General features: G+C 30.4%; 1 protein-coding gene and 1 long non-coding RNA gene across 3 annotated transcripts in view; one reads left to right on the top strand and one right to left on the bottom strand.

Moving 5' to 3' along the window:
* The window catches only part of LOC142221838 (uncharacterized), a 236,209-nt gene that overhangs the window by 45,326 nt on the left and 176,426 nt on the right, over positions 1 to 14,457 (bottom strand). The gene's annotated exons all lie outside the window — the stretch shown is intronic.
* LOC142242259 (larval cuticle protein 65Ag1-like) lies at positions 9,555 to 10,118 on the top strand. Its single transcript, XM_075313978.1, has 2 exons — positions 9,555 to 9,738; positions 9,805 to 10,118. Exons 1-2 carry the CDS (start codon positions 9,617 to 9,619, stop codon positions 10,013 to 10,015), a joined length of 333 nt encoding a protein of 110 aa, XP_075170093.1. The 5' UTR covers positions 9,555 to 9,616; the 3' UTR covers positions 10,016 to 10,118.

Here is a 14,457-nt window from a genome sequence, read left to right as displayed (position 1 = left end):
ATTCAGAAAAATTCTTTAAATTTAATGAAATTGTCTTTAAATTTGTTGTCTTTTTGCATCTTGACTACAAAGCAAAAAATCGTTCAAATATAGGACATGTTTTTCAAAACTTTATTTTAAAGAAGTTTTTTACTTCAAACATAGCATAATTTCTACTGGAAGTCGAGTCTAAATTTGGAAAATAAAGTTGCCGTTAACTCGTTTTTAAAGGACTTTGATAGCATATGAAGAAAAAAGGCTGAGAAAGCGAAAAATTAAAATTTGCTTCCTAGAAGCAAGTACACAAAACCTAAATTTAAAAGAGAATTGTGTCTTAAAAGTATCCTTACTTGTATTCTCCGCTTCTTTGGCTCGGAATCAATACCAAATTTTTTAAAGTAAAGACAAAATCTTTGGAACCGAGTATGCTTTTTTTTTCAGTGCATATATATGTATAGCCCGATTTTCCCAAATTTGGCCTTAGAACCCTTATTTATTAACCGATCTTACTAAAAGTTGGCTAGATCCAGTCCTCTATAGTACTAACTATATGTGCAAAATTTCATCGAAATCGGTTCAGATGTAGATATAGTTCCCATATATGTATCACCCGATTTTGAAAAATTCGCCCCTAATAACCTTATGTTTGACCGTACAGGCCTCATTTCTTAACTGATCTTACTCAAATCTTGCACAAGGTAACCTTTTGTGGTAAAATCAAACCCGCAAAATATTATGCAAATTGGTTCAGATTTAGATTTAGCTTCCATATATATGCATCGCTCGATTTTCCCAAATTTGGCCATAGTACTCTTATTTATTAACCAATGTTACTCAAATTTCAAATTTTGATGTACTAGCCGATCATACTTATACGTACTTGTAGCTCTTACATAAGAATATTGCTCGATTTTTACAAATTTGTATTTATTACCCACACTAATTTAACGATTTTCTCTTTTTTTAATAATGGGCTCAATATTAGTGGCATACTAACTCCGTAGGTGCAATATCAACTAGAGGTCTGCATCGAATAACTTTTCACTACATGTATGCAATTCGCTGTCGGATATAGTACATACACTGTCTTTCTCTCAGAGCGCAAGTAGTGAAGTGAAGAGAACACTTGCTTGTCAAATACCACCAAGTACTTATCCGAAAAAATATGTGTTCCGAAAAAAAGGAACAATAAAAATGCAAATACTTGAGAAAAAGTACAACATGGATTCTCTTCACTTCATGTGGTACACAAGTATTTCTGAGTTATGTGCGAAGCAAAACTTTCCATTATTATTAATCATAGATATGTATGTATGTCACATATTTCATATATTTATGTATGTCACACACTTACCTGAACGTTTGCCGTTCTTTATAACAAACCAAAACATATATTATGGAGAGTAACTGTTTTTTGTATTTCTGAAACTGCACGTGGTACATGGAGTACTCTATGAAGTTTTGTTCTCGCAACATACTCGACGTGATCACTCTGAGTACACTTCAATAAGAGAGAAAGAGGAATATGTGTTTGTTGATAGTGAAGACATCAGAGTAGCAACAAGAAGTTACTCGTGGCTTTTGGTGTTCATCAAAATGTGTACCAATTGTTTTGCGATTCTCTCAAATAGATGTACTCATGTAGCAAGTACACGTGTACTCTTCATTTACAAATGGAATTGTGCAGACCTCTAATATCAACACAGCCAGTGTTGCTAGAAGTAGGGGAAATTCCCTATATGTAGGGTTTTTCTAATATTTAGCGTCTTGTAGGGACATAGGGCCACAATGTAGGACATTTTCACTCAACACAACTTGTAATAATTTTTACATTTTGGTGGCTCTAGAGGAGGAAATTAGAAGCCGGCAAGGCTTGATCTTTAACAATGTGTGGTAAACTTTATTCCTGTAGAAAATTTTGTCAACATTATATTTCTATAGAACATTTTGTCAAAATTGTATTTCTATAGAAATTTTTTTCAAAATATTATTTCTATAACAAATTTTCTCAAAATTTTATTTCTATAGAATTTATTGTCAAAATTTTATTTCTATAGAAAAATTTCTCACAAAAATTTGTTTATAGAAACTTTTTCCAAAATTTAATTTTTATAGAGATTTAACAAAAAAGATTACTAATTTGGGTAGAATTCTACCAACTGTGGCAACCGTGGTGGTAATACAAATTTATATTCTAAGTTAAATACGTTGCATATTCATGTTTTAAGATAATAAAGTACTTAGAACCATTTTTGTTTTGTAAAATTGTTTAAATATAACGAAAAATATAGTAGAGAAAATTGTTTGGGAATGTATGGGAAAGTAGGGAACTTTTTTTGTCCTTGTAGGGTAAACAAAACATTTTCCGTGGCAACATTGACTATGAGCTATAGTCAGATTGACACAAAGCACCCATAGACATGTACCCCTTAATTTTCTTAAATATGCAAATGCGGTTTATCTCCCAGACCTATATGTTACCCCACAAATGCTTATGATTACTAATTCTGTAATGGTGGTTTAGGGTATGATATAGTCGGCCCCGCCCGACTTTCTACTTTACTTACTTGTTTTTTACTAACATTGTGTTCCACCCTAGTGCATTAGCCGAAATAAATTTAAGTCTATAGATTTTGTAGAAGTATATCAAATTCTGTCCAGATCGAGTGATATTTAAATGTATGTATTGGGGACAAACCTTTATAAATAGCCCCCAACACATTTGACGGATGTGCTATGGTATCGAAAATTTAGATCTACAAAGTGGTGCTGGGTATAATATAGTCGGCCTCTCCCGACTTTAGACTTTTCTTACTTGTTTATAATTAATTTTGTGGTTGATAATTTAATTAGTATCAACTTCGAGAATATTTTACACGATTGTGAGTTTACACGTATTATGTGTTTGAGAATTATATTGTTATACCAATTTGCATATATGCTTCAAAATTTGAATTGAAATATTTTTGCCATAACTTTTATTTTACTTCTCGTAAAAAGCTCAACCTCACAGCTTTATACTTTCGTTTTTTCTTCAGTGGGTTTAAAAATAAAACTGGTGGAGTACAAAAAGTTATTATAATTCTATTTTATGTTTCGCCAAAATGGCATCTGTTGCTGACCATTTTCATTACATTCAAACTCCTCTGCATACTATTAGATTAATGTGGCACATGCCACAGCTCATGGATGACCACATACATGAACCGACTTGGTTTTTTTTTTGGCTTAGTGCACAGTGTATAGCAAACGCCATTTTGATGAAAATTGTCCTTGAAGTATTCATGAAAGCGCATTAATTTAGAATATATACACTGAAAAGACACATGAGAGGGATAAGGATGATAAACGAAGGTCTATTTTGCCCCTTATAAGTATTTTCGTTGAAAACGCACACAGAAAAAAATATCACCGAAATATTTCCAACTAATGTTGAACATTTTTTCAATTAATAAATTAATTGGTACAATTAACTTTTTAATCAAGATAGAAACATTAAGTTAATTAAGTCAATGATTGAAATTTTAAAATTTTTTAATTAAAAATTTAATTGATATAATTAACTTTTTAATCATACTAACCCCCATTTTCATAAAGCTCCGTTAGTGTTCCGTTAACTAACCAACTTTTAAACCGTATTATGGACGAAGCTGTCATCTCTCATATATATTCCATATGCCAGTTAGGAACTTAACTGACGAAAATTTTTCAGTTAAAGTTAACTGGAGAGAAGATATTTGCAATTTACTTTCTGTTAACTGACAGTTAAAGCCTAACGGAGCTACATGAAAATGGCCGTAAGTCAATTAAAATAAATGATGGCCTTTTTTTTAATTTTTAACTGAAAATTTATTTCAAACAATTCATTTTTTAATCAAACTAAAAACACTAACCCCCATCTTCAGGAAGCTCCATTAGTGCTACGTTAGCTAACGAACTTTTAAACCGTACTATGGACATGTCTGTCATCATGTCTATATTTACCATATGCCAGTTAGGAACTTAACTGCTAAAAAATGTTTCTGTTAAAGTTAACCGGAGAGAAGATATTTCGATTTTACTTTCTGTTAACTGGAAGTTAAAGTCTAACGGAGATACATGAAAATGACCGTAAGTCAGTTAAGAAAGTAATTGAAAATAGTTACGTTTTTAATGAAAAAAAAAATAATTGAGGTTTGCAATCAACATCAACTAAATTTTTAATTGAATCAATTAAAAAATTAATTGAAATTTGCTAATGAAATCAATTCATTTTTTTTAATCAAGTATTTTTTTAATATCCAGTTAAAAATGTAATTGATACTATCATTTTCGTGATTGAGGACATTTCAATTAAAAAATTAATGGATCAATTAAATTCGGGATTGAATCAGAAACATTTTTTTATGTGTAGAGAAGCTTTGAAACACTCAGAAATGTCAATATCAGTTCCATGCCCACTTCATCATAATTTGAAATTTTTTCGATTTCAAAACACTGTTCCATAATGGATGTGTTGATGAAGATGAATGAGTTCGACAAATACGATTCATTTATGCATGGACTGTGTCTGTGATTTTGCACACAATGGAATTAAAGTACCATTAAAGATCATAAAGAAAAAATGTGGAAATCCACTGATTCGTTTGAAATGGAAATAGATTTGGCACAGCATGACACTTGGACAACATGTCAACAATACTGACATGAAATACTGCACATTATTTCATGAAGGAATATTCTATTTTTATACGCCAGTACACAGAAAAAAAATTTCACGAAAATTTTTCCTATTAAATTCTTAATTGAGTTTTAAAAAATATTCAATTAAAAATTTACTTGATTCAACAAATTTTTTAATTGAAACAAAAATCAATCAAAAAATTAATAGTATCAATTAATTTTTTAATTGGATCAATTAATTTTTTAATTGACTTTCAATTAATTTTTAATTGATACTATCTATGATTGAAGACTTTTCAATTAAAAAATTAATTGGATCAATTAATTTCGTGATTGAATCAGAAAAAATTGTGTTTACTTTCATAGCTCTGTTGAAATTACAATTTCTCTTAGACATTGGAAGAAATATTTAATATTTCATATGCGTGAAGATAAATTGTGGTTTTAGCCAGCGCACCTAATGGGTTAATTACAATTTTGGAAGATAAAATATTTAATAAAAATCAACACTGTACCTGCGCGATATATTTTGATATTAAACGAAGAAGATTACTATAAATGCAAGTGGTTCTCATTTTCGAAAGAATCCCAGAAATGTTAGTTTTCTGCTGTTCTAAAAGGTAGTTGCCACAATTAGAAATAAAGTTGAAATGTGCCTTGTTTCGAATACGAATATAAAATTCCGTTGTTTGAGGTGTTTTTTGAACTAAAACTAAAAAATAAATTTGAGCAAATTAGAATTTTGACATGATTTGGCATTGTTCTTCCCACTTGCAAAGAAAAACAAGTAAGGAAAGTCTAAATTCGTGCGGGGCCGACTGTAATATACCCTGTAGATCTACATTTTCGATACCATCTCAAATATTTCTAATTTGTTGGGTTCTATATATAAAGAATTATGTTCACATATACATATATTTAAAGCTGACCCCATCGGGACAAAATTTGTTAGACTTCTACAATTTCTATAGACTACAAATTTAAGTCGGCAGTGGAGATTTTACAAGGAAAATGTGGGTATTTTGGTCGTTTTTGCCCAAATCGGAAAAAGATACACAGAAAAAAATCTTTTTCTTATTCAATCACGAAATTAATTGACCCAATTAATTTTTTAATTGAAATGTCTTCAATCATAGAAATGATAATATTAATTAAAAAATTAATTGAAAGTCAATTAAAAAATTATTTGATCCAATTAAAAACTTAATTGATATTATTAATTTTTGTGATTAATTTTTTTTCAATTAAAAAATTTGTTGAATCAATTAAATTTTTAATTGAATATTTTTATACCGTCCACCATACACACAATTTTTTTTCTGATTCAATTACGAAATTAATTGATCCAATTAATTTTTTAATTGGAATGTCTTCAATCACAGAAATGATAGTATCAATTAAAAAATTAATTGACGGTCAATTAAAAATTAATTGATACTATTAATTTTTGTGATTGACTTTTGTTTCAATTAAAAAATTTGTTGATTCAATTAAATTTTTAATTGAATATTTTTTAAAACTCAATTAAAATTTTAATTGGAAAAATTTTCGTGAAAATTTTTTCTTTGTAGGATAGGGGGGTATATTAACTTTGTCATTCCGTTTGGAACACATCGAAATATTGCTCTAAGACCCCATAAAGTATATATACTCTGGGTCGTGGTGAAATTCTAAGTCGATCTAAGCATGTCCGTCCGTCCGTCCGTCGGTTGAAATCAGGCTAACTTCCGAACGAAACAAGCTATCGACTTGAAACTTGGCACAAGTAGTTGTTATTGATGTAGGTCGGATGGTATTGAAAATTGGCCATATCGGTCCACTTTTACGTATAGCCCCCATATAAACGGACCCTCAGATTTGGCCTGCTGAGCCTCTAAGAGAATCATATTTCATCCGATCCGGCTGAAATTCGGTACATGGTGTTGGTATATGGTCTCTAACAACCATGCAAAAATTGGTCCACATCGGTTCATAATTATATATAGCCCCCATATAAACCGATCCCCAGATTTGGCTTGCAGAGCCTCAAAGAGTAGCAAATTTCATCCGATGTTGCTGAAATTTGGTACATGGTGTTGGTATATGGTCTCTAACAACCATGCAAAAATTGGTCCACATCGGTCTATAATTATACATAACCCCCATATAAACCGATCCCCAGATTTGGCTTGCGGAGCCTCAAAGAGAAGAAAATTTCATCCGATCCGGCTGAAATTTGGTACATGATGTTGGTATATGGTCTCTAAACACGATGCATAAATTGGTACACATTGGTTCATAATTATATATAGCCTCCATATAAACCTATCCCCATATTTGGCTTGCGGAGGCTCTAAGAGAAGCACATTTCATCCGATCCGGTTGAAATTTGGAACATGGTGTTAGTATATGGTCTCTAACAACCGTGCCGGAATTGGTCCATATCGGTCCATAACTACTATATAGCCCCCATATAAACCGTTCTCCAGATTTGACCTCCGGAGCCTCTTGGAGGAGCAAAATTCATCCGATCCGGTTCAAATGTGCAACGTGGTGTTAGTATATGGTCTCTAACATCCATGCAAAAATTGGTCCACATCGGTTCACAATTATATATAGCCCCCATATAAACCGATCCCCAGATTTGGTTTGCGGTCCATAATTATATATAGTCCCCATATAAACCGTTCTCCAGATTTGACCTCCGGAGCCTCTTGGAGGAGCAAATTTCATCCGGTCCGGTTCAAATTTGGAACGTGGTGTTAGTATATGGCCGCTAACAACCATACCAAAATTGGTCCATATCGGTCTATAGTTATATATAGCCGATCTCCAATCACACAAAAATTGGTCCATATCGATTCATAATCATGGTTGCCACTCGAGCCAAAAATAATCTACCAAAATTTTATTTCTATAGAAAATTTTGTCAAAATTTTATTTCTATAGAAAATTTTGTTAAAATTTTATTTCTAAAGAAAATTTTGTGTAAATTTTATTTCTAAAGAAAAGTTTGTGTAAATTTTGTTTCTATAGAAAATTTTGTTAAAATTTTATTTCTATAGAAAATTTTGTCAAAATTTTTTTTCTATAGACAATTTTGTCAAACTGAATTATATACGTATTTAGTCGGTCTTTTTTGATTTAATATGTACCACGTATGGACTTACCAATAATTTAGAAGACGGTGTTAGGAGGTTTTAAGATAACTGGCATCGGTAAGCGTTACCGCAACTCAAGTAATTCGATTGTGGATGGCAGTGTTTAGAAGAAGTTTCTACGCAATCCATGGTGGAGGGTACATAAGCTTCGACCTGGACGTACTTACGGCCATGTATACTTGTTTAAAGCTCAATTAAGACTTTTATAGGAAAAAAATTTCCTGAAATTGTTTTCTTTGTACATATGAGAGCTATATCTAAATCTGAACTGATTTCCACCAAAATTGGCATGTGTAGTTACAATGTTAGTTCCATATGAGTGTAAATCGGGCGAAAGACATACATGGGAGCTAGTTCTAAATCTGAACCGATTTCAATCAAATTTGGCACACTTTACGACACTATCAATTGTACTTCTTGTGCAAAATGTAAGGCAAATTAGGCTAAAACTCTGGCTTCTGGGGTCATATAAGTGCATATCGGGCGAATGATATATATGGGAGCTATATCTAATTAAACAGATTTTTTCCAAATCAATAGGGTTCTATTCTGATCCAAAACACACTAACGGAAGGACGGATATGGCTATATCGCCTCACACTGTGTGACGCAGGCTGTTTTTTGGTACATATATCCCGAACTACGCCATCTGTTGTCAATCCCGCATTATTAATTCGCGAAATGTTAGTTGTTTAGAACATTCGAATTCGTCGTAATAATAGCGACAACTTTTAATATATTTACAAATTGATTTTGTTGGCTCAATTGTAATGACACATTTATTTCGTTAATATAACGAAATTTTTTCTATCAGACAATGTGGATCGCACCTTGTGAATTCCCCAAAACGGTGACCGTCACATCTGCTCTGTAATGGTTTCAAGGTTCAGCTCGTTTTCTTTAGTCAGGGAACATCGCGTCATGTTTAAAATTTTCTTGAATGATATGACTTACGTGATCTTTTCGAATACCAATCGTTGCAGCCCTATCGCGAATCTATGCGAAGTATAGAATTTTTGTTGCGTTATCATTCTAGGCACCTCAAAAGCGACATGGGTCCACATTGAAAAACATAAAATAATTTTTGTTTGATAGTTGCCATCGGTGAAAACCGCATCTATATGCTCTTTGATTTCGCTGTGAAATTTACTTACGAAAAACAACAATGGAATTCACGACGGACTATGCCCTTTTTCCATTTTTTGGAAATCTCCGGTCGCTCTCGTTTCTCCAAGCGATTATTATAAAAATTCGAACTGCCTTATATATCTTGCATATATAGGTGAGACTATCTTCTACAATCGCCTCCACCCGATTATAAAATTTCGCCACAATCAAACAATAAAAATTAGATTAAGATCAATTTTTGTACCGATTGCCTTGATCGCTGTCTTTGTAGTATTCCAACATTCTATGGATTCATGAACATTAATCTTTACCCATCACTATTTTATTTTAGATATGATCAACAATCAATTTTATTTTTCTTATTCACACCAATTGAGATGTGAATAATAACCACGAGAAATAATTGAAGATTTATAAATTTAATTACTAGTTTTATGCTAAATATTCCCTATGGTAGAAATGATAGATGCTTGCGTATTTAACATGTCACCAGGAACAAGTTTGGAATATGTGGAATTTCTTTCATGGAGACGCCACAGAACATTGGTAATTAATCAAAAATCGCTTTGGGTCAATTAAGGGGACAAAATAAATTCACTGCAATCCAAGGAGATTGTATAAAAGATCCATTCACATCTTATTCGATATCCATACAAGTTTCTGACTTTCTGAAAAACGCAGTAGCAAAACTATTTTGTAAAATAAAAATGAAATTTTTGGTTATTGTGAGTTGTTTGATGGCCATAACCTTGGCTGCTCCTGCTGGCAATGAACATGCAGAAATCGTGAAATTAGAATCGGATGTTCAAGCTGAAGGATATTCTTTCGTGTAAGTTGTTTGGGGGCGGTAGAGTTTTGTACCTTATTTTTATATTTTTGTGTTTGGTAATTACAGTGCTGAATTAAGTGATGGTTCCAGCCGTCAAGAAGAAGGCAAGCTTAAGGATGTTGGCTCGGAATATCCAGCCATTAGTGTCCAAGGCTCATATTCTTGGAAGGATCCTGCAGATGGAAAAGTCTATACGGTGAACTATGTAGCTGATGAAAATGGCTATAGACCCACTGGTGACCATCTGCCTCCATTGCCTGCAGCCCCTAGTGTATAAAGATACAATTTTTCGTTGTGTAATAAAATATTAATTTCTGTAAAGTGTGGTTTTTAAAGCGAATATGAAATTGAGTAACAAGAAAGAAAGATCTAAAAATGGACAGACAGACTATATACCATCTCTGCTGACTTATGGTGATTTTGTGCAACATTTCCGATATTGGTTGCAAAAAAGAAGCGACTTTATCAAAAATGTATATTTACGATTCAATCACGGTTGCCACAGTTGTTAGAAGTCTATCAAAAATGTTACATTTTATATTATTTGGTAGAACCGCAAGAATTCTTGATATTTTGATAGACTTTGCAAAATATTCCTCCCCACCTTAGAGATACTTCATTAACTTCTAAAATTTTACTATAAAAATTTTCTGTAGGAATAAAATTTTGACAAAATTTTCTATAGAAATACAATTTTTACAAAATTTTCTACAGAAATAAAATTTTGACTAAATTTTCTATAGAAATAAAATTTTGACAAAATTTTCTATAGAAATAAAATTTTGACAAAATTTTCTATAGAAATAAAATTTTGAGAACATTTTCTATATAAATAAAATTTTGAGAAAATTGTCTATATAAATAAAATTTTGAGAAAATTTTCTATATAAATAAAATTTTGAGAAAATTGTCTATATAAATAAAATTGTGACAAAATTTTCTTTAAAAATAAAATATTGACAAAATTTTCTATAAAAATAAAATTGTGACAAATTTTTCTTTAAAAATAAAAATATTGACACAATTTTCTATAGATTAAAATTTTGATAATTGGTTGATAGTTTTGCTGCAAGTACACGGACGAAAAAGACTGTTTTTCAAATGTATGGGTATAAACATTATATGTTTGGAACTCAAATTTTTAAACACAATATTTTTGAGTGCAAACATATAATGTTCATAAACTAGCATAATATGTTTGGGACATATATGTTAATATGTTAGAACATATTATGTTTGGGACATAAAATGTTTGTAAATATAATATGCTTGGATTCAAACATATATTAATTTAGAAATAGCCCATAAACATATATGTGTTTACAAAGAGAGACAAAGTGTATGCTGGAAGTAAAATAATGAAAGTAACCAATTGGCGTATTACAAATATATATACACAAAGAAAATTTCTTTAAATGTAGGAAAAATACTACGTGCGAATATAAACAAGTATAAATTTACATATTATGAGTAAACATATATATGTTGTGATATAAGACTTCGCCAAAAATTGTATATGCTTAAGTAAAATATTAAAATGAGTATTCGGATAGAAAATTCATTCGGAACCAAGATAAAATATATTTGAAAAAAAGAGCATGATTTTTGTTTATCATTTTCGCATTACGGGCACAATTTTTTTGTTTCGTCAAAACTAATCGGAACGTAGGACGAGTAAGTCAAAATATTCAAACAAAGGTTATTAAAGGGATCTTCATAAAAACTAACGAAAGGGCACTATACACTGAACAAAAAGCATGTCCGGTTCCAAAGATTGTGTCTCCACTTTAACAATTTTGGTATTGATTCCGAACCAAAGAAGCGGAGAATACAAGTAAGGATGCTTTTAAGACACAATTCTCTTTTAAATGGGGTTTTGTGTACTTGACTCTACGAAGCACATTTCAATTTTTCGCTTTTTCAGCTTTTTTTCATATGCTATAAAATATCCGTTAAAAACAAGACTTCCAGTAGAAATTATGCTATGTTTCAAGTAAAAAATGTCTTTAAAATAAAGTATTGAAAAACATATCCTATTTTTTAATGATTTTTGCCTTATAGTCAAGATGCAAAAATGCAACAAATTTAAAGACAGTTTCATTAATTTTAATGAATTTTTCTGAATTATTAAAGTCAAGTTGACCTTAGTCCAAAAATTTGTTCTTTCATGTTATGATACCTATTTTTAAGTCAAATCACTTAATTATAACGACAACACGACTTCATTGAAAGTATCGACCTTTGAACATTGAAAAAACTTTATATTAGAGAAATGCGTCTTCTAAGCTAAGCAAAAGTTGTATTCTTATTTTAAGGACATGAACTCTTTGGCCTCACAACAATATTTTTTCAGTGCACTCTTTTTAGAGTTGTGAAAGTAAAATGAAAACAGGGCGAAACAGTGAAAAATTAAACAGTAAGATCTATAAAAACGAAGATTAGTTCCTTTTTATTAATGAGTAGTCCAAGAGCAGTTGACGGATTTTTTCGAAAATAAAAGCGAGCATTGAGTTCGAGTTTTGCCGCTAAAATTATTTCTCATTTTAGCGGCAAAACCAGAATAACATTACAACTTTTTCCGGTAAATTGTATTATAACATGGTGGGCAAAGATCCAAAGCAACAATTGAATAAGTTTATTTTCTTTAAAAGAAATTATTAAAGAAAAGTAAAAGGGTAAACGTGGCCATTTTAACGCGATAATACCAATTTATACCGGCCTTAAGAATTAAATTAAGTACAAAATTATTCGTTAATACAAATTCATATTTATTTGTATTTCTAAATTAATGGTGTTTCATGCTAGCAAACAATTGTTCACACCAAAATAAATTTATGTGCTGTTTTTGAATTTCTTCGAAAATTTTAAACTTGTATACAAAAACCTTTATTTGTTACACAATTTTTATTTTTGCAATAAAAAAATAATATTTGATTTGAACTCAGTCCATTTCGTTTATATCAAGCATTTTTCTTTTCTGACTTTAAGTCTTTTATAAAACACACTTTACAATTTCGTAGTAAAAATTTAATATAATAGTATGTAATGCTGAACGCCTTTTCGGGAACTTCCGAACGAATCTGGAATATATGTTAAAAAATATATTTAAAAAAAAATGGTGTTGGTCGAAGCAGGGATCGAACCCAGGACCCCTGTCACGCAAGGCGGACGACCAACCACTGCTCCACGCTGCCAACAAATGTATGTTTAACAATGTTATGTTGTTAAACAATGTTATGTTTGCATCGGCTCGTGGGCGCCGCAAGCTATGTGATATAAATATAACTTATAACGATAATTATCTCTTGATGACCATAACAGCTACGTAGCCCAGTGGTTAGTGTGCTGGCTTACAAACTGTGTGGTCCGCTGTTCGAATCCGCGTCCGGCAAAAGGTAAAATTTAAAAAAAATTATAAAATTTAATAATTTCTTCTACAATGTTTGTATTACAGTAAAAGGTGCTAAGAACTAAAAAAAACTAATGGAAGTGAAAAAAATGTGAGGCAATATACAATTAGGCAGAAAAAAAAAACGTTGAGCACAATATTCTTTGGGAGAAAATTCTTCTCAGCATATAATATTTTTGGGTTCAAAATGCCTCCAAACATATTATGTGTTCACATAATAACATATAGTTTTTTGAAAGACAACATTATTGAATTTGGATGGAAAAATACAAAATGTTTGGAACTTAGACTACCCAAACATATTATATTGTTTAGACCAATATGCTTTCAAACATATTATATATTGGAAGAAATCAAACATATAAATGTTTGGGCAATACCCAAAAATTTATATGCTTGAAGCAAAATATGTTTGGGAGTATATGTTACAGAAGCGATTTTTTTTGAGGGTGTAGAGGATGCTGATTAGGAATGTGGTAATTCCGAAACGTGCGTCCATCCAACCATCTTGCAGCCTATAGGGCTTTGCCCAAATAAATTTGACAAACATTATTTTCCTCTGTTGGTTAAGCTACACTTGTAGTTTAGTCAATGCATGGTTTTAAGCTGAAATCAAAGACAACAACAATGAAATAAAATTTTGACAACATTTTCTATAGAAATAAAATTTTGACAAACATTTTTATAGAAATAAAATGATGACAAAATTTTCTATAGAAATGAAATTTTGACAAAATTTTTATAGAAATAAAATGTTGACAACATTTTCTATAGAAATAAAATTTTGATAAAATTTTCTATAGAAATCAAATTTTGACAAAATTTTCTATAGAAATAAAATGTTGACAAAATTTTCTATAGAAATAAAATTTAGACAAAAATTTTTATAGAAATAAAATTTTGACAACATTTTCTATAAAAATAAAATTTTGACAAATTTTCTATAAAATAATATTTTGAATAAATTTTTCTATAGAAATAAAATTTTGACAAAATTTTCTATAGAAATAAAATTTTGACAAAATTTTTTATTGAAATAAAATTTTGACAAAATTTTGTATAGAAATAAAATTTTGACAAAATTTTCTAAAGAAATAAAATTTTGACAAAATTTTCTATAGAAATAAAATTTTGACAAAATTATCTAAAGAAAAAAAATGTTGACAAAATTTTCTATAGAAAAAAAATTTTGTCAAAATTTTCTATAAAAATAAAATGTTAACAAAATTTTGACAAATTTTCTATAAAATAATATTTTGAATAAATTGTCTATAGAAATAAAATTTTGACATATTTTCTATAAAATACAA

The sequence above is a fragment of the Haematobia irritans genome, chromosome 1 (assembly GCF_050003625.1).
Source record: "Haematobia irritans isolate KBUSLIRL chromosome 1, ASM5000362v1, whole genome shotgun sequence".
Taxonomy (NCBI): Eukaryota; Metazoa; Arthropoda; class Insecta; order Diptera; family Muscidae; genus Haematobia; species Haematobia irritans.
This window is presented reverse-complemented; position numbering and strand designations above follow the sequence as displayed.

Bases quoted from the DNA above. Each gene is read 5' to 3' on its own strand.
- LOC142242259 (XM_075313978.1), top strand. From the start codon at position 9,617: ATGAAATTTTTGGTTATTGTGAGTTGTTTGATGGCCATAACCTTGGCT. The intron at 9,739-9,804 runs GTAAGTTGTTTG...TGGTAATTACAG, and splicing joins GCTGAAGGATATTCTTTCGT to TGCTGAATTAAGTGATGGTT.